The sequence below is a fragment of the Lithobates pipiens genome, unplaced genomic scaffold (genome assembly GCF_037356315.1).
Source record: "Lithobates pipiens isolate NorthernLeopardFrog02 unplaced genomic scaffold, aLitPip1_a1.2 Scaffold_13, whole genome shotgun sequence".
Lineage (NCBI taxonomy): Eukaryota > Metazoa > Chordata > Amphibia > Anura > Ranidae > Lithobates > Lithobates pipiens.
Window position 1 is genome coordinate 463,840,895 of NW_027507718.1, and position 24,480 is coordinate 463,865,374.

At 42.9% G+C, this 24,480-nt stretch overlaps 1 protein-coding gene across 1 annotated transcript in view; it reads right to left on the reverse strand.

Annotated features, from left to right (window-relative positions):
- Positions 1 to 24,480, reverse strand: part of ABLIM2 (actin binding LIM protein family member 2) — a 234,885-nt gene that overhangs the window by 57,782 nt on the left and 152,623 nt on the right. Inside the window, exons 16-19 of the mRNA XM_077477846.1 lie at positions 22,419 to 22,471; positions 18,307 to 18,442; positions 15,398 to 15,456; positions 6,367 to 6,418 (exon numbers count right to left, since the gene is read on the reverse strand). Coding sequence (XP_077333972.1) covers positions 6,367 to 6,418; positions 15,398 to 15,456; positions 18,307 to 18,442; positions 22,419 to 22,471 — 300 coding nt within the window. The remainder of the gene's footprint in view (positions 1 to 6,366; positions 6,419 to 15,397; positions 15,457 to 18,306; positions 18,443 to 22,418; positions 22,472 to 24,480) is intronic.

Here is a 24,480-nt window from a genome sequence, read left to right on the forward strand (position 1 = left end):
CCAGCCACATCAGTGCCCACCAAATGCAGCCTACCAGTTCCCACCAAATTCGGCTTATTGGTGCCCACCAAATGCACCTTATTGGTGCCCACCAAATGCAGCCTACCAGTGCCTACCAATAACAGCTTACCAGTGCCTACCAAATGTAGCCTCATCAGTGCCCACCAAATGCAACCTCATCAGTGCCCACCAAATGCAACCTCATCAGTGCCCACCAAATGCAACCCCATCAGTGCCCACCAAATGCAACCTCATCAGTGCCCATCAAATGCAGCTTATCAGTACCCACCAAATGCAGCTTATCAGTGCCCACCAATTGCAGCCAACCAGTGCCCACCAATTGCAGCCTACTAGTGCCCACCAATTGCAGCCTACCAGTGCCTGCCAAATGAAGCCTACCAGTGCCCACCAATTGCAGCCTGCCAGTGCCAATCATGCAGAGTAGCGACGATCTCCTACTGTCACTGAGCTTGGATTTGAATCTCCTGGGCAGCCACTGTAACAAAGTCCCATTTCCTATACCTGCTTGCAGCTCCTATGATACACGTCACGCTGATTCAATTTCACTGCATTGGATCAGTGTTCCATCTATTGCACAGAAGCTGTCTAGGAGGTGGTTATAAGTTGTACTACATATTGGGCGTGTCTTAAAGTGTGGTTAAATAGAGTCTGAGATTACTTACATAGTTCTGAATGTGTTAATGTTAAATAGGGAGTACCTGGGTCCTGGCCCTGCTGAGTGGAGTGGCACATGTGTTTCTTTGGTAAGAGACCCCCCCCCCCAGGCCAGGTATATAGAGTGGCAGTGGGAGTACCTGGGTTCTGGCTCTGCTGAGTGACTCCATTCAGCAGGGCCAGAACCCAGGTACTCCCACTGCCACTCTATATACCTGGGCTAGCTGGAGGGGGGCTTTCTTACCAAAGAAACGTGTGTGTGCCACTCCACTCCACTCAGCAGGGCCACCAGGTACTCACAAATCTGCCACCACAGTCGCTACCGTGTCAGTACAGGCTGAAGCAGCTTCCAATTTAGTCCCCGGCACCCAGCTTTCTCTCTACACATCTCCTCCCTTGCAATTTATAGAGTGTGCCAATGCTGGGACAAGATCATCCAGTGCCCAGGGCAAACATGGCAAACACCTCAACCCCATATACCCCCCTCTAGCACAAATCTCCTCTCTCAGCCAAAATTCTCACTCACCATATCCCTCCTTCTAACATAAATCCCCTCAAAACCTCTTCCATTCACAAATTCTCTTACCCTCCAATTCCTCCTCTCAGTGAAAATCCCCCCTCTCAGCACAGACCCCCCCAACTTCCCTCTACCAGCAAAAATTCCCCCCTTCCAGCACAAATCCTTACCCTCATAAAACCCCTTCCGGTACAAAACCCCTTCTCAGCACAAATCCCTCCTCTGAAAAACCCTTGCCTCCACCTCCCCTTTCCCAACTCAAATCTCCCTCTCAGCAAAAATCCCCCCCATACCCTTCCTTTCAGTATAAATCCCCCCAAATCCTTCCTTCTTACAGAAATTCTCTCAACACAAATCCTCCCTGCTAAATGCATACCCCCTTCCAGCACAAACCCTTGCCTCCTTAAGCCACCCCCCCTCAGCACAAACCCTTGCCTCCATCTTCCCCCTCCAAGCACAAATCTTCCAGTATAAATCCCCCAAACTTCCCTTTCCTATATAAATTCTCTTACCCACCCAAATCCCCCTCTCAGCACAAATACCCTTTACGGTATAAATCCGGACCCCTACTTCTTACACCCACTCTCTTATTCCCCCAACTCTCCCCTACAAGCACAAACCCTACCCCCCCCCAGTAAACCTGTCCTTGCCTCCAAAAGTCCTCTCAATCCCTCCAAGCATGAGTCTCCCTCAGTGCAGTGAGATCTCCTTCTTCTGTTCTGGGCAGCCTGCTATGCTGAGACTTGAAGTGCTGAAGATTCCTCAGTCCCCACAGCCTTAGGGCACTACAAGTCCCAGCATAGGATGCTGCCATATCTCAGTCCCCCACAGAAGTCCCAGCAGAGTGGGCTGCCACCAGTCCTCCACACACAGCATGAAGAGATTACAGCCTTCAACCCCGTCCCATATACTCACTCCCTGGCTGGCATACACTGTGCCCCTCCCCACTCTCCCCTTGCATTAGTGCTCTTTTGGCAGTCCCCCTCCAGAGTCTGGGTGGTATGTCTCAATGCAGGGTGGGGCAGCGTGTGGGATTTCCAGTGTAAACTTCTGTCAACACTACGGTTAGTAATCTGCCCCTGGTCAGAAGACAGGTCCCGGCCCAGCACACAAAGCTGCACATCACTCCACCAGTGGAATCACTAAGGTTGATGTCACCTGATACGGGAAAACATGGTGTCACCCCCCCCCTAATTACCAATTATCCAATACAAAATAATGTATAGAGTACAGGGGTAAGGAGTAAGTAACAAACAAAACAACAGCCTGGCGGAGGGTGCCCTCTTATATCAAAGCCTGGCAGAGGGTGCCCTCTTGCATCAGAGCCTGGCAGAGAGTGCCCTTACTCCAGAGTTAATTTGTCCTAAGTCAGTGGCGGCTGGTGCTCAAAATTTTTGGGGGAGCAAACAAACAAAAAAATTCTGAAAAAAACATCAATTGCAGCCTCACTGTGCCCATCAAACGCAGCCACTGTGCCATCAAATTCTGTCACTGTGCCCATCAAATGATGCCACTGTTCCCCATCAAATGCTGCCATTGTGCCCCATCAAATGCTGCCACTGTGCCCAAAAAATAGTGCCACTGTGCCCCATAAAAATTCTGCCACTCTGACACCCCCCCGCCCACTCGCCGTCTGCCCAGCACTTACCCTGTCTTTGTGGCGGGTCAGGCATGTGGGTGACGGTACCGAGTGGTGGGATCTTGCGATGGCTCCTGTGTCCTCCATGCATCTCCTTCCCTCTTCCTGATTGGCTGAAAGGACAGGCGCTGTGATTGGATGCCTATCAGGTGATGGGTAACAGACCAGTGCACCTGATTGACAGAGAGGCGGTTCAGTATTAGGAAAGCGAATATTCATTCACCGTTCTAACACACCTGGGTTCACTTTTTTTAAGCCTATTAGAGCCTCTGGCTATAATCTGGTGCTTCAAAAACACACCTCTCCCCGATGCTGGAATTCAGGCGCCCGGCTTCCAAAAAGGGTCCGGACGCCTGAATAGGGGGTGGCGGCGGCAGCCATGGATAGATTCATGCGTTGATTCATTGATCTATCCATCAGTTATAGAGGGGGTGGCTGGGGAGAGGGGACGGCGCCTGTGCGCTTTTAATGGACACACTGCCACTGGTTCTAAGTACTAGATGAGGAGAGAAGGGAAGGAGATGGGGAGAGCCCAGTAGTATTGTAGAACTCACTTACCCCAGGCTAGTCTCTGCAGGCTCTGACAGTGGATGTGGCAATCATACACTCAGATGGATCTGTCTCCTCCATTGCTTCAAATTTCTCACCCACACCCCTTTCTCGGGCACACAGAGAAGTGGGGCAGGAGAAGAAGGAGGAGCAATAAATATCTCTCTCCTCTCCTGTCTCATCTCTGCAGGAAAGGGAAGTGTGCTGGCTTGGCTTCGGGGGGAAATCAACGCTCATAGGTGCAGCCAGCCAGCCCGTCCATCCCGCCCTGCCCCGCCCAGACAGATTCTTCTCACTGATGTTTAGAAACCGTACCCAGGCACAATCTTCATCCTGCCTGGGGTGGTGGGCACAGCGCACCTCCCTAGATTCAACCATGGGCTGTCCCCGCTGCTCCAAAGCTGGGACAGTTCAGAAGTATTTTATTTACACACACAAGAGAGGATGAGGGAGGGGGGCACCCGCCCAGGATCGCCCCTGCATAGAGCATTACACAGGACAGCAACTAAAGTGCACTGCTCGTTCCATACAAATGGAAGTGAGAGGGAAAAGTGGAGAAATTCAGGAGCTCACATTATAAGGGGGCAGAAAAACACATGACAGATTCCTGGGCTTAGCGCTATCATTTATATCTGACAGCTTTATAGTACTCCAGAAAGTCAGCTATTGCTGTAGTTCCAGAAGCTCGATGTTGATCCTTCTGCTCCTCCCTTCTCCTGCCCATTCACAGAAGCCTTTGTATTATGTGAACACAGTTACAAAATACAATGCCTTCTGTGAATGGGCAGCAGATGAGAGGGATGGACATAGCGGTTTTGTGTGCTTCTCTTTTCTCAGGCACTCAAGAGTGTCTCTCCAGCAGAACAATACACTTGTTAATATGTAAATAATAGATAATAAATAAGTCAAGGAGATGTCATGCAGCTCTTTGGACGTAGCTCATAGTGTCCCTTCACTTTTTACAAAGTGTCTGAATTCCTGGAATTCAGTTTTAAGTGTCACTTTAAAGGGTAAGTTCCCCTTTACAGAAAAATCTGTAAAGTGAACTTACACAGGACCCTCTCCTCATCACCCCCCCCCCTCCCCCAGTCCTGCTGACCTGGAGCATGGTGATCACCCGCTAGGAGGAGAAATCGAGTTGATGCCTCACCAGTCCGAGGCCTATAAATTCCCTGCCACTTGAAGTGGATGTAAACCCACTCTCATCCTTTCTAAACTACTGCAATATTGGTTATCTAGAAGGATATATATATATATATATATATATATATATATATATATATATATATATATACTTATCTGTTAAATGTCTCCCCTCTGTCTGCTATGAGACCCGAAAAACTGCAGATTTTGGGGGTGGGTCTGTTTTCCAGGGCTCAGTGGGTGGAATTGTGATGTCAGTAGACTCCCAGCCCACCTCCACACTTCCTTAATAACATGCCTTTTCTCCTGTGTATTTTTTACACTGAACTTCTGCTATGATCACTAACATCCAGTCAAAACCCAGAAAAGTCCCCACATGACTTCAGCATGCCAAATCATCAAATCATGCTGAGGTGTGGATTAGCCAATCCTTGCAGAGCTGCTGAAGAAAGGAATGGGGGCGGGAATTAAAAAATAATGCATGTCTTAGGCTAGCGCACGAGATATGTAAATCACAGCAAAGGGGAAGAATAGACAAAGATTTCACAGTTTGTCCGTTTTATTTCTCTGAAAAAACATATGATGATTGCTCAGAGCTGGATTAACTCTTTGTGGCAAGACTGGGTACAGCTGATCTGAAATCCCATACTCTATATTGTGCCAGACAAAAAAAAAAAATAATTTCGGGTTTACATCCACGTTAATCTCCAAAATATACCTCGTCAGAAGGTACGTTTAGGAGCATTCTAATTGGTCGGCGCCGTCACTTGGGTGGCGCCAACCAATCAGAATCCATATAGCCTGTCCTATAACCTCAGACGAAGAGGAGAGAAAGCCATGGCAATTCAGGGTCCAGTGCAAGTTCCCCTTACAGATTTTCTGCCTGTGTAGACCACTCTGGACATTGGCTGGAAACTCCGGACACAAATCTTTTCAAGCAGTCAAAATGCCCACTGTTGACATGTTAAATCTAATTTTTTCTTTTTTTAAATTGTTTATTTATATCTGGAAATGGGTCCACATAGACCAACAGGTTACATACTTTCCATACGGTCTACAGAATAAAAGGCAAAACAGGTGATACAACATCAATTCTCTGCTAACAGTATCATCGAGAACAATAAACACCATCTTGTGGAGTTGTGAATTATCTCCGTCTCGTGGGCCCACTTCCCTGTTTCTTTTTAACTAACAAAGTACCTACATTAATACAACTAAATCTAATTTTATGTGAATGGATATATCAGTGCCTTCCAAGTAAAATGGCAGGTCACATGTTATGACACAGACATACATTTTTGGAGACTACAGTTATGTCTTTCCATGGCTAATTCTTGCCTCATCCAATCCTTGGCTGCTTTACTCACTTTATATGGAAATATAGAAGAGACAGCAGATGAAGACTCAGTGGTTCACTGATACACACCATCAAAGATCACTAGAGATAATTGCTACTCCATACGATCTACTTTATATAATAAGATGCCCCAGTGTTGAAACAAATGCTCTATAACAGCCACTGATATTGTTCCTCTTGCAAGAGAATCTGCTTGCTAGTGGCAGAACTATAATGGTTGTAGGGAATGCTGTGTGCCCATAGAGCTGGATGAATCCCAGACTGAAGCATCTTTTAAATCAAAAACCCCCTAAAAAAATTAAAATAAATCACATGGGGAAATGAATGGGAAGGAACAGAGAAAAGTAATGAAAAGATGGTGCACCACAGAAGAGAAAAATAAACGTTACCTTTGATTAATGAGCCCTAGCAATGAGATTTCTCCTTCCCCATCTATAAACACATACAGTATAAAACAAGAACAAAAATGAAATTGGGGATTGGTACCTCTCATGCCCCAGCTGGAATCATCATCCACGTACTGGCCAAAATTGGTAGCCTGGAGAAGAAAAGTCATACCGGCATTAATTCTTACTAGACTCACTGAAATACATACATTTTTCATGCATATGCAGGTGTACTGAGTTGAACAATGTGTTCAATTTCATTTGTAACAAGCCCTTAATGTGCTTGATTCCATTTTAGAACATCGAATTGATTGTGCTGTGTTACTGCGCCTAACAACCTACCATGGCACTTTAACTGACAGCATCCTAGGATTTCAATGGGGGTGATTTACTAAAATTGGTGCACTCAGAATTTGGTGCAGCTGTGCTTGGTGGCCAATCAGCTACTAAATTCAGCTTGTTCAATTAAGCTCTGACAACAAAAAAACCTGGAAGCTGATTGGTTTCTATGCAGAGTTGTACATTTCCCCCAATGTGTCTCCCCACTGTGTGTTCTTATAATTTTCAAATCAAGCAATGCAAAGAAATGTGTGATTTATTAATCTATGATTCACTGATTCATTAGTGCAGTGGTCCCCAAAATATTTACACAAAGGGCCAGTTCACTATCCAGGACCAAATGTGGATAGTATGTGTAACAAAATGCCTTGGCAAAGGAAGTCAGTGGGAGAATAAATGCCCCTACATCAGTGGTCAGTGGGAGTAATAAATGCCCCTGCGTTAGTGTTCAGTGGGAGTAATAAATGTCCTTTTGTCAAGTAGAAGTTATATTAAATGCCCCTTTGCCATTGACAAAAATATGGAATAGTTCCCTATGGTTGATATCAGTGGGAGGAATAGTTCATCATTTATATCAGCGGGAGGAATATTTCCCTATCGTTGATGTTAGCGGGAGGGATAGTGACCTATCATTGGTGCTATTGGGAGGTATAGTTCCCTATCATTGATGTCAGTGGGAGAAATAGTTTGCCATTGTTGATGTCAGGGGAAAATGCGTCTCCCATCACTGATGTCTGTAGGAGGAATAGTGACTGATCATGGGAGGAATTATGCTTCACTGTCGGTATCAGTGAAAGGGCTAGTGCCATGTATAATTGGAAGGAATAGTGATACAAGTTCCAGAAAGTGTCAAGCAAAGAGCTGAATCTGGCCCATGGGGCACAGTTTGGAAGCCACTGGTGTAAGCTAAACAAGTAGCACACATGAATAACTTAAAGATAAACTTTAATCTATCTATACAAAGCAACAGATTTACTTTTAAACTGGCCCTCGTAGCAGACTTAATAACCTTATTTTAGGCCACATGCACCAGTCCTATCAGGGTAGTGAGTTATCTGCTCTCCACAACCTGAAAGTACCAGAAAATCAGGGCGGTGGGGGAGTAAAGGTAAGGTGAGTATATGTAGGAGGATGGCTGGGCATTAAAGTGAACATGTTGCTTTGCCCTCCATGGGCATATTAACATTTAGAAAATCATTTGCAGTAGACTTTTTCTTCACACATTTCTATTTAATAAATAAGAGCTACAAATGTTGAGCTTAGTGCACCGTTTAATGGAATCTGACAGCAGGCAGATGAGTTTGCAGTGAATGCTCAGGAGGAAGTATTCTGCATCTTTGTAATATCAACATCAATCCACTCATTTCTGCCATCTGCTGACTTCATCATTAGTAGTAGTGCAGACACATTCATTTCCTAAAATAATTAATTGAGAAAACTGTAACCATTTTAGAACTGAAGAGCTGCAATTACTCCTAATGAAGATCCTCAGGACATTCCCACTGTTCCTCTGAAACAATTTTTTATTATTGCTATAAATGAATTCAATTTTTTTAGATGCTGCTTTGAGATATTAATTAGAGCAACATTTCACAACTAGGGTTCCTCCAGAAGTTCCTAGGGGTTCTATAAGCAGTGAGCGATGGTGAATTGACATCTCACTTACACTGACTGCCAATGCAAAGGGGACATTTTCCACTAACCACCAATGCAGGGGGTCCCTTCCATACAGACCAGTAATGTAAGGGGGCGCCATAACTTTAATTTTCAAATGTAATACTGAAAATTATTTTGTGGCATACAGATTAGAGGTAGTGAAAAAAGCATCTGCCCTAGACGTCAAATACGTTAAAGCCCCATACACACGATCTGGAAATCAGATGACAGATCGTCCATCAAGTTTTTGTTTTTTTTGCATGCTAGCCGCGTATATCGAACACGAAGAGTTTACTAAAGTTACGAAAATTCTCGTATGACAGAATAAAAAAATCGTAAGTGATGTCATGTGTTGTAGTGTATTGATATTGAATTTTCGAAGGACAACTGTATTGATTAAACAAAAATCTTATGATCTGGTATGGTACAAGGAAACTTTTTGTGCTTGTCCGATCGGATAATATCGGATGAACTATATATGATAATATCAAAGTCATGATCGGCTCTTGAAAGCTCTGTACTAATGATCCGATTATCATACGATTGCTTCAAAAGCAGTATTTTTTGCCCGATTTTCGGATCGTGTGTATGCTACATTCCTTAAGTCAATACTTTCTACAACTTACTGATTATGCTAACGTAAACCCTAACTATAACTGTTCTTAAAAATGTTGTTCCCCCTGCTCTTTACTATCTTGTCCAACCTGTATTAACCTCCCTGGCAGTATTCCCGAGACTGGCGGGACGCACGGGGATGGAGATCGGCACCAAATTCAAAAAGTGAAACACACACTACACATACAGTATACTGTAATCTTACAGATTACATTACTGTATGAAATTATGTCACCTCCCTTTTCTTCCTAGTGGTTTGTCCAGTGTCCTGCATGCAGTTTTATATTATAAAAACTGTTCTTTCTGCCTGCAAACTGGGGATTGTCCATAGCAACCAAATTGTCCCTTTACATCAAAATTGGTTTTAGACCAGCTAGAAAACATCGATAATAAATTAGAATCACTCGCAGAATTGAGCGATAGTGATTTGAGGGGAAATCAAACACTGAAAGTAATGACAGTGACAGTTCTGCAACTGAGCAAATTTCAGTGTTTTTGATTTGATTACATTATTGAATCATTTTTATTATCATTATATTATTATTTGGTATAATTATTTATAGTTATTAATTATATTATAATTTATAATTTAGTTTTTCAAACTTTATCATACCCGGGATGTCTACTAGACTCTGGTTTGGACAGATTTAAGTGAGTTATTCCTAAAGCCTCATACACACGATCGGACTTTGTACAAACTTTCCCGTGGATTTTTGTACAAAGGGCGTCGGCGAGAACTTGTATTGCATACAAACGGTAGGACTTTTACAGCCAACTTTCACCAAATCACGTGGTTTTTCTGCTCTTCACCGCCACCTTTGGTCAACTTCTGTATTGTTGTCTGATCTTATGCATTGGTTCTGAGCATGCCTGTTTGTGCTTTGTACAAAAGTCCGATGGTTTTCTGTACACACGATCAGACTTTCCTCCTTCTGACTTTTGTTGCCAGAAAGTTTGTCCGTTCGCACAGCCAACAAAATTCAGATGGAAACCGAAAAAGTTTGTCTGATGGAGCGTAGACACAGTCGGATGTTGCTCCAAAACAGCTCATTTGCATGTTTGTTGTCAAAAAGTCAGATCGTGCATATGAGCCTTAAGAATTACAGGCCTAGAATATGAAACGCCAAATTTCCATGCAAAATAATGGTACCGCTTTCAGCACCAAAAATCTGAAATAATCATGCCGCCAGGGAGGTTAAAAAAGATGTGTGTACTTACATTTTTTTTAATCCACTCTGGTTATGTGATCCACAGCTCCTCTGTGTTAGTGAGTGACTGCTGCAGGGGTGAGGAGGGAGCTCTGACAATGGCTGTGCCATGGGTGCCTATGGATGATGTAACGGCTCCCAGAATTCACAGCCATTGTCAAGCTCTCCCTAAAGCCTCATACGCACGATAGGACTTTGTACAAACTTTCCCTTGGATTTTTGTACAAAGGGCGTCGGCCCTGAACTTGTATTGCATACACACAGCAGGACTTTTTCAGCCAACTTTCACCAAATCATGTGGTTTTTCTGCTCTTTACCGCCACCTTTGGTCAACTTCTGTATTGTTGTCTGATCTTTTGCATTGGTTCTGAGCATGCCTGTTTGCACTTTGTACAAAAGTCCTATGGTTTTCCGTACACACGATCAGACTTTGCTCCATCTGACTTTTGTTGCCAGAAAGTTTGTCCGTTCGCACAGCCAACAAAAGTCCGATGAAAACCAAAAAAGTTTGTCCGATGGAGCGTACACACGGTCGGATGTTGCTCCAAAACAGCTAATTTGCATGTTTGTTGTCAAAAAGTCTGATAGTGTGTATGGGCCTTTACACAGAGCTGCAGGATCACATGACCATACCAGAGTGGATTTAAAATAGGTAAGTACAATCATCGTTTTTTTTTTTTCCAAAAAAGGTTTATTGAAAAAGTTATGAGTAGTTTACAGAATGATGAACAGAAGTAAAGTACATCAGGTACACAATAAGTCATTCAGTCGTGACAATTCGATGAGGTGTAAGAGTCCCCTATGACGGTACAATACTCTGAAATGACTTGACTAACTTTAGAGCACTAAATGACCCTACAGACTTATAAACACAAAGGTGAAAAATAGTAGGTTAACCCAATATCCAGGATATAAGATGTTCATATTCTTGTGTATTCTTCCAATGAAAAGACCTCAATAGACATGTTACTTAACATGGGTACCTGCATTAGGTACATGCCCTAAGAAAGTGTAAAAAAGTAATATGCAAATGCCAGGACTTAGGAAAGTAATGATGCGTATTCAGGTGAGTTTCGGAACTGATGCCAACAAGCCCAAATTTTCCAGTAGCCTAGTGGGGAATCTTTCGTTTGGTGTATAAGTTCTTCCATCTCAGCCACCTTAGAAATGCGATGGAACCAATCCGAGATGGAGGGGGGGGCACTGGATTTCCATAGGACTGGGATGCACATTTTCGCTGCATTAATAAGGTGTTGTGCCAGGGATTTTTGATATTTCGATCTCGAAATCGAGGTATGGTGGAGAAGTAGTTGTGCTGGCGAAAAAGCAATGGGGAGAGTGGTGATCTTACAAATGAGACGGTGGACCTCTGTCCAGAAGGGTCGGATACGGGGACATGACCACCAAATGTGGAGGAGAGTTCCCTCTTCCTGAGAACATCTCCAGCATGTAGAGGGTACTTGGGGGAAAATTTTATGTAACTGAGACGGAGTTTTATACCATTTCGCAACTAATTTGAAACCATTTTCTTGTACTGACACATTGACAGATCCCTTGTGGATATGAGAGAATATGGTTTCCCACTCCTCTTCTGACCAATGCAAGTCCAGATCTGATTCCCAACTGCCGGAGGATTTAAGAGATCTGGGATTACATTCCGTGAAGAAGATGGTGTAAATTTTAGATATGAGGTGTCTTTGTGGTTCCATCGTGTCGCAGAGAGATTCAAAAGGAGTGAGTGATCTAGCAAAGTCTTGTTGATGCTGGTGAGAGGTTAAAAAATGTCTAATTTGGAAGTATACCCATTGAGGGATCGGTCGTCTGGGGTCTGTACACGGTACGTTTGAGCGCGGTAAAAGATTTCCATTGGTGAAAAAGTGTCGGGAGAGTATCTCTGGGTGTGGCCATATGGAATGAAGAAAAGAATCAGATTGGCCAATTGGGAAGTCTGGATTATGTCTAATGGGTGTTAGTGGGCTGCGGTGAGACGAGATTTGTTGTGTTTGGCATACAGATCGAAACACGTGTAAGGTAGGTGCTACTAACGGGTGCTGTTTACAGATCATGGGAATGTGCTTCTGATCTAACCAGGGTAGATGTCTCGTCGGAATTGGTGACAATCATCGTTTTTATACAAGTTAGGCAGGATAGGTAGGAGAAGGAGAGAGGGAACATTTGTAAGAAATGTTTGGGTTTTCATCTATTTTAAGCATGTTTAGAAATGGTGTATCAAGATCACAAAATAATTTCAAGGGTTTCTCTAAGGTAACGAGGTTGAGAAAGGCTGAATTAGAGGAAATGAGTGTCTGGTGTGCTGTGTACTGAGGCTCCAATTGTTTCAATGCTCTCTGCAGCCAAAAAAAAAGGCAAATAACAGCCCACATAGGAGTATTCAGGGAAAGTTGGATAGATGCTTTCTGTAAAACTGAAGAAGTTCTGTTTTAAATCCAATGCCTCACCAATGCTCGCAGTGTCCACAAGTATATATATATATATATATATATATATATATATATATACATACATACATATACATACACACACATACATACACATAATAAATATATATATTATATACACACATACATACACATAATATATATATATATATATATATATATATATATATATATATATATTGCGCACAGGATTTTTAAAGGGAATAGGTCAGCAGAGGAATATGCAGGATACCACTGCTGACTTGTTTTTGAAGATTTAACTTCAACGTTGTCATTGTCATCCTCATATTACTGTCACTGACCTGGGTAGGGTTGCCACCTCATCCCTTTAAACCTGAACACATATTAATTACTGTATTTATCGGCGTACAACACGCACATTCATTTTAAGAGGGAAGTTTCAGGAAAAAAACTTCAATTTTAAATAAGGCAGCTAAAATTGAAGTATTGGCATATAACACGCACACACTATTTGCACCAGATTTTCATGGTGAAAAGGTGAGTGTTATACGCCAATAAATACAGTACACAGGTTCTGTGGCTAATTTAATGCAGATAAGGCACCAAGTGAGTTGAATCACCACCCTAATTAGCCACAGAACCTGTGTAATTAATATGTTTGGTTTTAAAGAGATAAGGTGGCAACTCTAGACCTGGGACAAGTATAAAGTCAGTTTTGTCTGAATTCTTAAGGCCCATACACACGATCAGACTTTTTGACAACAAACATGTAAATGAGCTGTTTTGGAGCAACATCCGACCGTGTGTACGCTCCATCAGACAAACTTTTTTGGTTTTCATCGGACTTTTGTTGGCTGTGCGAACGGACAAACTTTCTGGCAACAAAAGTCCGATGGAGCAAAGTCTGATCATGTGTACAGAAAACCATAGGACTTTTGTACAAAGTACAAACAGGCATGCTCAGAACCAATGCAAAAGATCAGACAACAATACAGAAGTTGACCAAAGGTGGCAGTAAAGAGCAGAAAAACCACGTGATTTGGTGAAAGTTGGCTGAAAAAGTCCTGCTGTGTGTATGCAATACAAGTTCAGGGCCGACGCCCTTTGTACAAAAATCCAAGGGAAAGTTTGTACAAAGTCCTATCGTGTGTATGAGGCTTGAGTCTGCATAATTGCTATGATTTAGACTTCTTTAACACCAAGGCGGTTTTCAGGCGTTTTAGCACCTGTAAAGCGCCTGAAAACCCCCTCCCATTCATTTCAGTGTGACTTTTCACACTGAGGCGATGTGCTTGTGGGACGTTAGGGAAAGTCCTGCAAGAAGCATCTTTGAGGCGCTCCCAAAACGCCCTGCCCATTGAAATTAACTGTACAGCACTTCAGAAGCACTGCAACATGGGTGCTTTTAACCCCTTCTTCAGCCGCTAGCGGAAGTTAAAAGCGGCTAAAACGAGCAGCGTTTCAGCCCTAACGCACGGGCAGCCTCAGTGTGAAAGTAGCCTTATGCCCTGTACACACGGTCAGACATTCCCATGGAAAATGTGCGATCGGACTGTGTTGTCAGAAATTCCGATCGTGTGTGGGCTCCATCAGACTTTTTCCGTCTGAATTTCTGACACACAAAGTTTGAGATCTGGATCTAAAATTTTCTGACAATGAAATTCAATCTTTTAAATTCCCTTTGTGTGTATTATTATTATTATACAGGTTTTATATAGCGCCAACAGTTTGCTCAGCGCTTTACAATATGAGGGCAGACATTACAGTTACATTACAATTTGGTACAAGAGGAATCAGAGGGCCCTGCTCATTAGAGTTTACAATCTAAAAAGGAAGGGGCAATTGATACAAAAGGTAATAGCTGTGCGGGATGACCTGATGGAGGAAGTAAGTTAGTGTTAGTTAGAAGCAGGATAGGCTTCTTTGAAGAGAAGGGTTTTCAGGGATCGTCTAAAGATGGATAGATTAGGGGACAGTCGGACAGATTGGGGTAGGGAGTTCCAAATGATGGGAGAAGCTCTGGAGAAATCCTGGAGGCGAGCATGGGAGGAGGTGACAAGGGAGCTAGAGAGCAGGAGGTCTTGGGATATTCCGACGCACAAAGTGCCACGCATACTCAGAATAAATTATGAGACGAAAGCTATTGGCTACTGGCCTCTTTATAGTCCCGTCGTACATGGTTTACGTCACCTTGTTCTGAACGATCGGATTTTCCGTCAACTTTGTGCGACCGTGTGTATGCAAGACAAGCTTGGGCCAAAATGCAATTTTGTCGTAGGAATGTCTGACCATGTGTACAGGGCATTAGTGTTTATTGTGTTGAAAATGAGGGATAAGCATCACCTCCAGATTTTGCACCTTCAAAAACAAGTGCGCAATGTCAGATTCTATATTTCTGATCTTACAGATTCCCCTTAAAGAGGTTCTAAAGCCTCAAGGTTTTTTACCCTAATGCATAGAACCTTCTCTGCTGCAGGCTCCCCCCAGCCCCCCCTTATTCTTATCTGAACCTGATCGAATCCAGCAATGTGCATGAGAGCAGAGGCTCTCAGAGCTGTCTCCCTCCTCATTGGGCAGGTTCTGTATAGCGACTCACCCAATCTGTTACTAAGTGTATTATTATTTCTCTGTGTCTCTTGTTTTACATAGATGTACTGCATTTTATTTGCAAGTTGGTGGTGGGGCTCATTCCCTGCCAGCTCTACATCTATTAATGGATAAAGTACACACTCCTGTGGATATAAATGATAACTGCAGGTAAAGAAAGGACATCTACAGTCATAGACATGCAATGTGGCAAGAGATTAGCAGGGTAGGTTCAGCACTGATGTAGGTGCAGGGATCACATGCTTAGACCCCGGTTCTGATGACTATACCAACCATCATGACCTACCCGGTTTAGTCCATTTTTGCCATATCCAGGAAGTGATGCAGACTTGGAGTAGGGCAGCCCTGTGTAACAAAATGAAATTACATTGTATATTTTACAACGCCTTAAAATAAGAATCTGGGTCTATCACATAACACAGAACTGGAGACAAAGAATAAAACTGGCTGAGCAATGAAAAATGAAACCATAGGATAAAGCTACATCCCAAGTGATGAAAAAGATCATGACTGCACCACTGCCCTTTTCCAGCTACAAAACCCTGCAGACTTTGGGACACATTTAGACCCGCGGAGCAAGTTTCTTACACAATAACATTTTATTATAATTAACAAGGGAAGTAGTGGTACAAGGTACACAGTTGACATCCAAATGTACATAATAAAGAATATTGCTTATAACATGGTAGGTTACAAGATTGGACACAATGTAGCACATGAGTTATACATAGGACCACTGATTCCCTCTTTAATATAGCTTCCACCAAAGTATAGTCTCTCTCTCCAGGTACCACCCAGGGGTCTACAGTGAAAGGATAGTAAAAAAGGGAAAGGGGAAGGGAATATTTTATTGGCCAGCAACCATTTTGAAAATTTTGGAACTTTTTTTGGAGTTTTGAGTAACGTTTTCCTCATACAAACCCTTGCATTCTGGGAAATGTCGTTGGAAGCTGTGATGGCTGCCCCTACACTGAGGAGTATGCGGACCATGGAGAACTACATCTCCCAGAGAACAGTGCACTCCATGTTCTGCATTAAGCAGGGATTGGCTGGGAGAAAAGTTGGTGTCTCTGTGCCAAGAGGCAGTTAAAGTGGTTGTATACTCTTTTTTTTTACTTTTATCTACAGGAAAGCCTATAATAAGGCTTACCTGTAGGTAAAAAAAATATCTCCTAAACCTTTACGGTTTAGGAGATATTCCCCTCGGTATGCACCGCTGACTGCAGCGGCGCATGCGCACGAGGGGATTCTCGGCCTGAAAATGCGGCGCGCATGCGCGGGAGTGACGATATCGCGGCTCCGGCCACTCACAGCGCCGGAGCCGCGATACCCGGAAGAAACGCAGAGGGAGCATGTCAGCTCCCTCGGCGTGGATCGTGCCAGATGTCGGGGCCTCGTTCTAAGGTAAGTATTTCATAATGAGCTAGAATGCGGTAAGCACATCTCTTGCACAGGTTACTCTGTAATACCCCTGTTTTTAAGATGAACTGTTAGACAGGACAATTTGATTTGTTGCAGGCTGGCAATTTGGGTTGGAAATTTTTCTTTGTTGTTGTTTGACATGCGTCACTCTTCCATGTGCTCCTTGATGTTAAAGAGGAAGTAAACCCTGATGGATTTACTTCCTCTTTCATTCCCTGCAAAGGCAAAGCATAATGGACTACTATGCATCGCATATTATGTGTCACTTACCTGACACAGGAGCCAGCGAAGTCACCGCTGTCATCTGTAGTCCGGCGCATCCATCTTCTGGGTGGGGTCTCGCAGCTCCGCCGCTGTCATTTGGCAAAGCCGCGATGACGTCACTCCAGCGCATGCGCACGGGAGCCGACACCGTCATTGAAGATGCCGCGCTCAGTGCGCCTGCACGCCGCTGTCTACGGCGCATGCACCGTAGACAGCGGTGCCTGTCTTCGGGCAAATATCTCCTAAACCATATAGGTTTAGGAGATATTTCTTGGACCTACAGGTAAGCCTTAATCTAGGCTTACCTGTAGGTCAAAGTGGTTTGTAAGGGTTTACAACCACTTTAAGGCCAGTTATAGGTTGGGGCAGTTGCCCTTTAATACATCCATGTGAATGAGGCTGAATGTGAATATAATAGTTACATAGTGAAGATATTTGCCAGCACACCATGGAACGACACAAGTAGCATCCAAACGGGTGATTTATTGCATTATCACAACACAAAGATAGTGCAATGTTTCGGAGAAGCGCAGGGCCCCTTCATCACACTATCTTTGTTTTGTGATCATGCAATAAATCACCCGTTTGGACGCTACTTGTGTCGTTACATGGTGTGCTGGCAAATATCTTCACCGTGACTTGAACCAGTATCCAGCTGGTTGTTGCTACAGCACCCAAATCTGAGAGCTCATCCAGGAACGTGTAAGATGGGAATATGAAGTACTATAATAGTTACATAGTTACACAGTTAGGTTGAAAAAAGACACAAGTCCATTTAGTTCAACCATAATAAATAAATAAAATAAAATAAAAATTATCTTACAATCCCATATACCCACAGTTGATGCAGAGGAAGGCGAAAAAAGCCCCAGAAAAGCAGGATCCAATTGGCTACAGCAGGAGAAAAAAATCCTTCCTCATCCCAGAGAGGCAAATCAGATTTTCCCTGGATCAACTTTACCTATAAATGTTAGTACCCAATTATATTATGTACATTTAGGAAAGAATCCAGGCCTTTCTTAAAGCAATCTACTGATCTGGCCAGAACCACCTCTGCAGGGAGTCTATTCCACATTTTCACAGCTCTTACTGTGAAGAAACCTTTCCGTATTTGGAGATTAAATCTTTTTTCTTCTAGATGTAAAGAGTGACCCCCTGTCCTCTGTGATGACCGTAAAGTGAATAACTCAACACCAAGTTCACCTAATGGACTATATGTTCAAATTTTAAAATATGCTTATCCTGGTGTGTTGGCTTTGTGACTTGAGCCCATTGCCTGGTATTCACCATATGTGAGGTTAATAAATGTTTCCCTTATGAGGGCTTCTAAGGGTATCAGATCAAATTTATACACTGCCTTCTCTCTTATGACATAAAAGGTAGGTTCTATATACTGTATAGATAGCTTGTTTTCACCAGACCGGAATTCTTCTTGAACAGTGGTATTCATATACTGTATACAGTAATAACCAATATAATATATGGCAAGTATACAGTGTTACAGTTCACCTGAGTAGGAAGGGTCTCCCGCATTTCTCTGAGATGAATCTCTGTAGGTTCTGGTACTGAGGCACAGTGACCGCGTGTCTGCATCTGTAGAATTGACATCAACCTCTCCCTTCAGAATCAGCCAGCTTGTTTTAGCCTAAAGTAAGAAAGCATAACATAATGATTTCTCAATTTTTCAAGAACTTCATCCAAAGTGAGGGATTAGGTGACATGATGTGATAAATTGACCTTGACATAGTATATCCTCTCCTACTGAGAGGTGAGCATTTCCAGCAGCAGCTCACTCCAGCCGTGCAGAATGTGTCCAATCACAGAGCAGAATATGCAGCACATGGCCTTTCGAATGCTCAAATCCCAGCAATTTGGATTTGCAATAGTTTCCCATTGTGTTCACCTCATTCCTCTCAAACATTAAAACATTTAAAGGGGAGACATCTAAACACGAGGAAGATGAGATTACACAGAATGCATTAGAAGTCACATAGGGGGGACACAACCTCTTCCTTTCAGAGACCAGACCATCCAGTTTATTCAGATATGGATATGATTAAGCACCAATTTATCAATAAATATGCCTCCAGCGGTGTGCGGAGGTCCAGGATTTTTCTTTCCTTCCTAGTTTGTGCAGAGCCAGCACCTGCAAGTTCATAATAGGGCGGGTGTTTCCAAAAGGTCTGGAGTTTCTGGAGAGGCAATTTTCTCTCACATTCAGATATGCACCAGCTGGCAACAAGCTTAAAGGTAGTGCTGGGCTTTCCTATTGGGCCCCTTTCACACGGATCGGAATCAGTCCAAGTGGATCCACCTGATCAGCGGGGGATCTCTCTGCTGGTCCCCACTGAGCAGGTGGATAACAGGTCCCCGCTCTGCATGGTGGACACAGCCTGCTGCTCTATGAGGCGGTCAGATGGAAATGGACTGCATGTCCATTTCCATCCGATTGTCATTCGATATGATCCGCCAGAGGGATAGGGAACGTATCGCCATCCATCTGTTTTTAGCGGACCGGATCGGATTGGATGCCGGCAGGAGAAATCGAACACATGTCTGCTGACATCTGCCACCCCATAGAGAATAATGGGTGGTCCAATCGGGTCTGGCCATGCAGTACTGATTTGTTCTGTAGAAAGATGATGCTTCAAAGCATTTTTTTCACTTTTGCAGTCAAATCTGAAAAAAACGCACTATGGGTCAAATAGACTGTGTACTATACAAGTGTAGTTGTACTAGTTTTCCCCAGAGCTTCATGAATGTGGTGAAGCTTCACTTTGCAAAGAATACCCAAAAAGGTGCAAGCAAAATGAAAAGGGAGCACTTATGCATGGCATACTTGAAATTATGGTCAATTTATCTCTAAGGCTGCATTCACACCTCAAAAAGTGTCACGTATGTGAGCATTTTTCTGTCATTTTTCAAGTGTTTATAGGCACGTTTTTGAGCTTATCTATAAAACGTTTTTAAAGCGTTTTTGAGCTTTAGCATTTTTTAATTAGCCAATAAAGGAAAATATAATCTGTTTCACAATTTTTTGCTACCTTTTTCAGCTTTTGCATCCACTTTTATTTATTATTTATCTGTTAACTTTTTTACATTTTTCTGTAAGGGGTTACGTGTTAAAGGTTGTGGGTTAATGTATTTATTATTTACTTATTATGTATTCTGTTAGGCTAGGGGTTAATATTAGAGTTAGGGTTTTGGGTTAGGGGTTAATATTAGGGTTAAGGGTTGGGATTAGGATTTTCTATTTATTTGTTTGATTATTTATTTTCGTATTTTATTTTTTATTTATTATGATTTATTTTCATTTAACTATTGCATTTGAGCAGAAAAACCCCTCAAAAAAGCATGGAAAAAACACAATAAAACGCTTAAAAACACACAAATCAAGTGCTTCCATGCATTTTTACGGAACAACAAACGCTTCAAAAATATACCAGCCTGCCCGATTCAAGCTGCAAAATAAGCTCCAGAACTTTTTTGAGCTTCAGGCATTTGGCTCCAGGCGACTTGTAGTAGACATGTGAGCCATCTCCATACATGGTTTGGGAAGCTCCACACTAAACACCCTGGAACGCAGAAGCTGAAGTGACATCAGCAGTGCTCAGCAAGCATCCAAACACAGAGTGTAGAACGTACAGGCTACGAGCTCGGGGCTCACAGCGCATTTTTAATACTCATTCCCCTTTTTCTTTCACTTTTCTACAAAAATGCGGGTCCACTGGCTGTTATGGTCCCACAGCCGCAGACTTCCCACCCACATTCCCAGCTGGAGTTCCTGTACTTGTATTTAAGTTACTCTCCTCCAGAGAGCAAACAGGCCAGTAGAAGGAGCTGTGAGCCCTGAGCGCGTAGCCTGTACGTTCTACACTCTGTGTTTGGATGCTTGCTGAGCACTGCTGACGTCACTTCCGCTTCTGCATTCCAGGGTGGTTAGCGTGGAGCTTCCCACACCATGTACAACACGGACTAGCTGCTAAAACAACCAGGACTAACATCCTTACAGCAAAAGGACTGCCAGCGGAGCCTGCACCCTATCACCAACACACTCCAGGATTTTTTTAACCTTTGATGAACATCACCACTTTATGAACCTGCAAACCAGAAGGTTAAAAAAGCAACATATATTTATGTGATAGAACTACTGGAGTTGGCGCCTCCAAAACCCCCCTTTCGGATATTCTTTTATAACCTAACCCTGCTTTAAAGTTCTTCACAACTGTATCGCTGACCTGTCTGGTGTGCTCCTTGGCCTTCATGATGCTGTTTATTCAATAAGGTTCTCTAACAAACCTCTGAGGGCAACGATTAAATTACACACAGGTGGACTCTATTTACTAAGTTCTGAAGGCAATTGGTTCCACTAGATTTTAGTTAGGGGGAATCAGAGTAAAGGGGGCTAAATACAAATGCACGGCACACTTTTCACATATTTATTTGTAAAAAATGTTGAAAACCATTTATCATTTTCCTTCCACTTCATAAGTATGTGCCACTTTGTGTTGGTCTATCACACAAAATACATTTACGCTTTTGGTTGTAACATGACAAAATGTGGAAAATTTCAAGGGGTATGAATACTTTTTCAAGGCACTGTATGAGCAGGGCACTGTGGTGATGACCCCTCTGGGGGCAAGTCTGTGACACAATGTATTCAGAGGTCCAATGCTGCAGCCAACGGCTCCTGCACATGGGTGACGTCATCACAGCTTCGGCCACTCATACAGCTGGAGGCCGCAAACCAAAAAAGGAAGAATGGGTAAAGATCGAAGACCTGTCAGTGGTGACAGCGAGCCGCTGGAGGGCTTCATTCTAAGGAATTTCATAATGTGCTAGTATGTGATGTTTTTTTTTGCCAACTGTGGGTTTCTACCGCTTTAAGTATAAGAAAAGGTGATGATCATAGTTTAATAAGGAAAGAACCTTTGTTATAGTTGTGCTTGTGACAACAGTTACTGCAAAACAGACCTAGGACACTCAGTAGAAGATATAGGGGAAGGTCCCCTGGGGCCAGGGTCTAGCAAAAGCCCTGATAACATGCATAAAAAGCTTAGGGAATCAAGCCTCTTTCTGTGTAGGCCAATTCTCCCATTCTCTGAGGCCTAAATAATGTCAGCAGAGTCTCATCTCTGCCTCTAAGCCCTTGAACACATGGTCAGAGATTCTGACGGAAAATGTCCGATCGGACCGTGTTGTTGGATAATCCGTCTGTGTGTGGGCTCCATCGGACTGTTTCTGTCAGAATATCCAATGGACAAAGTTTTAGAGCTGGGCTATAAAACTTTCCGACAACATGATCCGATCTGACTTTGTCCGATTGTGTGTAGAGAATTCCGATTAAAGTGGCACGCATGCTCAGATCAAATTCCTAGACCAAAGCTATTGGCTACTAGCCTGAACGTAGTCCCGTCGTAACAAAATAACGTCATCACGTTATGTATGATCGGATTTTCAGACAACTTTGTCCGACCTTGTGTATGCAACACACGTTTCGGGCAAAATCCGTCGGTCAAAATCCGACAGATTTTGTTGTCGGAATGTCCGACCGTGTGTACAAGGGCTTAGAGCAAATTCGAACAAACTCTATCTGGGTATAATCCCTTCTACTTGTTTACCTTTCTGGTTTCTGGATCCATATTGAGCTCCTCTCCCACAGATCTCCTGGATGCTGCAATAGAAAATATTTTCCATTAGATGGAAGTCATAAACTTAAAATCCTAGGCCCCCCATCGACTCTTTTGCTGTACTCTGAAAGGCAATGAGAAATTATGTAAAATTAGTGGAGGCCAACTCTAAATAAAACTGCTTCACTTTGTGTTCATTAGATTCCATATAAAAATGTAGCTTGTAATAAACTTAAAGGGTGGGATATAGTATGGTAGTAGCTGACGTGTGTTAGTAACATTAGTAGTGTATGGAATGCATGGTCCGCTGTCCAATAATTGCTCGCCTCTTGGCAAGTTGAGCTGATGATGCATTCTCATTTCTCTTGGGTACTTCAGTGGTGAGATTTTCAGTTCCGTTCAAGTTCCTTCCTTCACAAAGCCAAGAGATGATTTCACTCTGACCTTACGGAGTCTTCATAATGTGGAACTAATACAAAGGGCCCCACTTCAAAAAAGAAACACCTTTATTACAACATTGTAGGCGGAGAAGCAATGCAAATTTTTGCAAGGAAACCTAATCACTTTAGAGAGAGATATGAAGCCAATAGATGATTCAACATACCAAAGACTTCCCAGAAGAAAAATATTAGTTTTGGGCGGAATAGGTCTTTACCAGAAACAGGGAAAAATAAAAAGAACTCTTTATAAAAATGTTTACCTTTAACTAAATTATAAATGCACATATTATATTTTTGCATATAATAAAATGTGCATTTATAATTTTTTTACACAGGAGCCAGCAAAGTATTGCACACGTTATTAGTGGATCGCGTGTGCAACGTCAGGCTCCTGCACACCAGCTTTCTGTGCATACCCCTGTACAGGCTTTCAGTTAAGGTCCATACACATGATCAGACTTTTTGACAACAAACATGCAAATTAGCTGTTTTAAGGCAACATCCGACCGTGTGTACGCTCCATCGGACAAACTTTTTCGGTTTTCATCTGACTTTTTTTGGCTGTGCGAACGGACAAACTTTCTGGCAACAAAAGTCCGACGGAGCAAAGTCTGATCGTGTGTACAGAAAACCATCGGAATTTTGTACAAAGTACAAACACGCATGATCAGACAACAATACAGAAGTTGACCAAAGGTGGCGGTAAATAGCAGAAAAACCACGTGATTTGGTGAAAGTTGGCTGAAAAAGTCCTGCTGTGTGTATGCAATACAAGTTTAAGGCTGATGCTCTTTGTACAAAAATCCACGGGAAAGTTTGTACAAAGTCCGATCGTGTGTATGAGGCTTTAGAAAGCTGGAGGAAGATTCAATAGACTAAAGCCTCATACACACGATCAGACTTTAAACAAACTTTCCTGTGGATTTCTGTACAAAGGACGTTGGCTGTGAACTTGTTAAGCATACACACGGCAGGACTTTTTCAGCCAACTTTCACCAAATCACGTGGTTTTTCTGCTCTTTACCGCCATCCTTTGGTCAACTTCTGTATTGTTGTCTGATCTCTGAGCATGCGTGTTTGTACTTTGGACTAAAGTCCTATGGTTTTCTGTACACATGATCAGACTTTGCTCCATCTGACTTTTGTTGCCGAAAAGTTTGTTTGCAGAGCAAACTTTTGTCCGATGAAAACCGAAAAAGTTTGTCCGATGGAGCGTACACACGGTTCAGATGTTGCCTTTAAAACAGCTAATTTGCATGTTTGTTGTCAAAAAGTCAGATCGTGTGTATGGGCCTTAAGAGTGCGTTGATCTGCATACTCTTAGCCCATTGAGAACAACAAGCTGACTTCTGCAGTGGACAACCGGACTTGTAGTCTATTCATGCACACATCTCTGTGAATGAATGACCATTCGCGGGCGGAGCCCCACACAGCCGTGCTGAATTTAAATGTAATAAATGTCTATGGGGAGAGGAACCCCTACCCGCGGATACAGGCAAGGTTGGGCTCAGTGGGTAAGGGGGGTATGCTTGAACATGTTACACCCTATATATGGATGTAACATGTTCAAAAGGTGAACTTATTCTTTAGTGGTGTTTACACTGAACAACTTT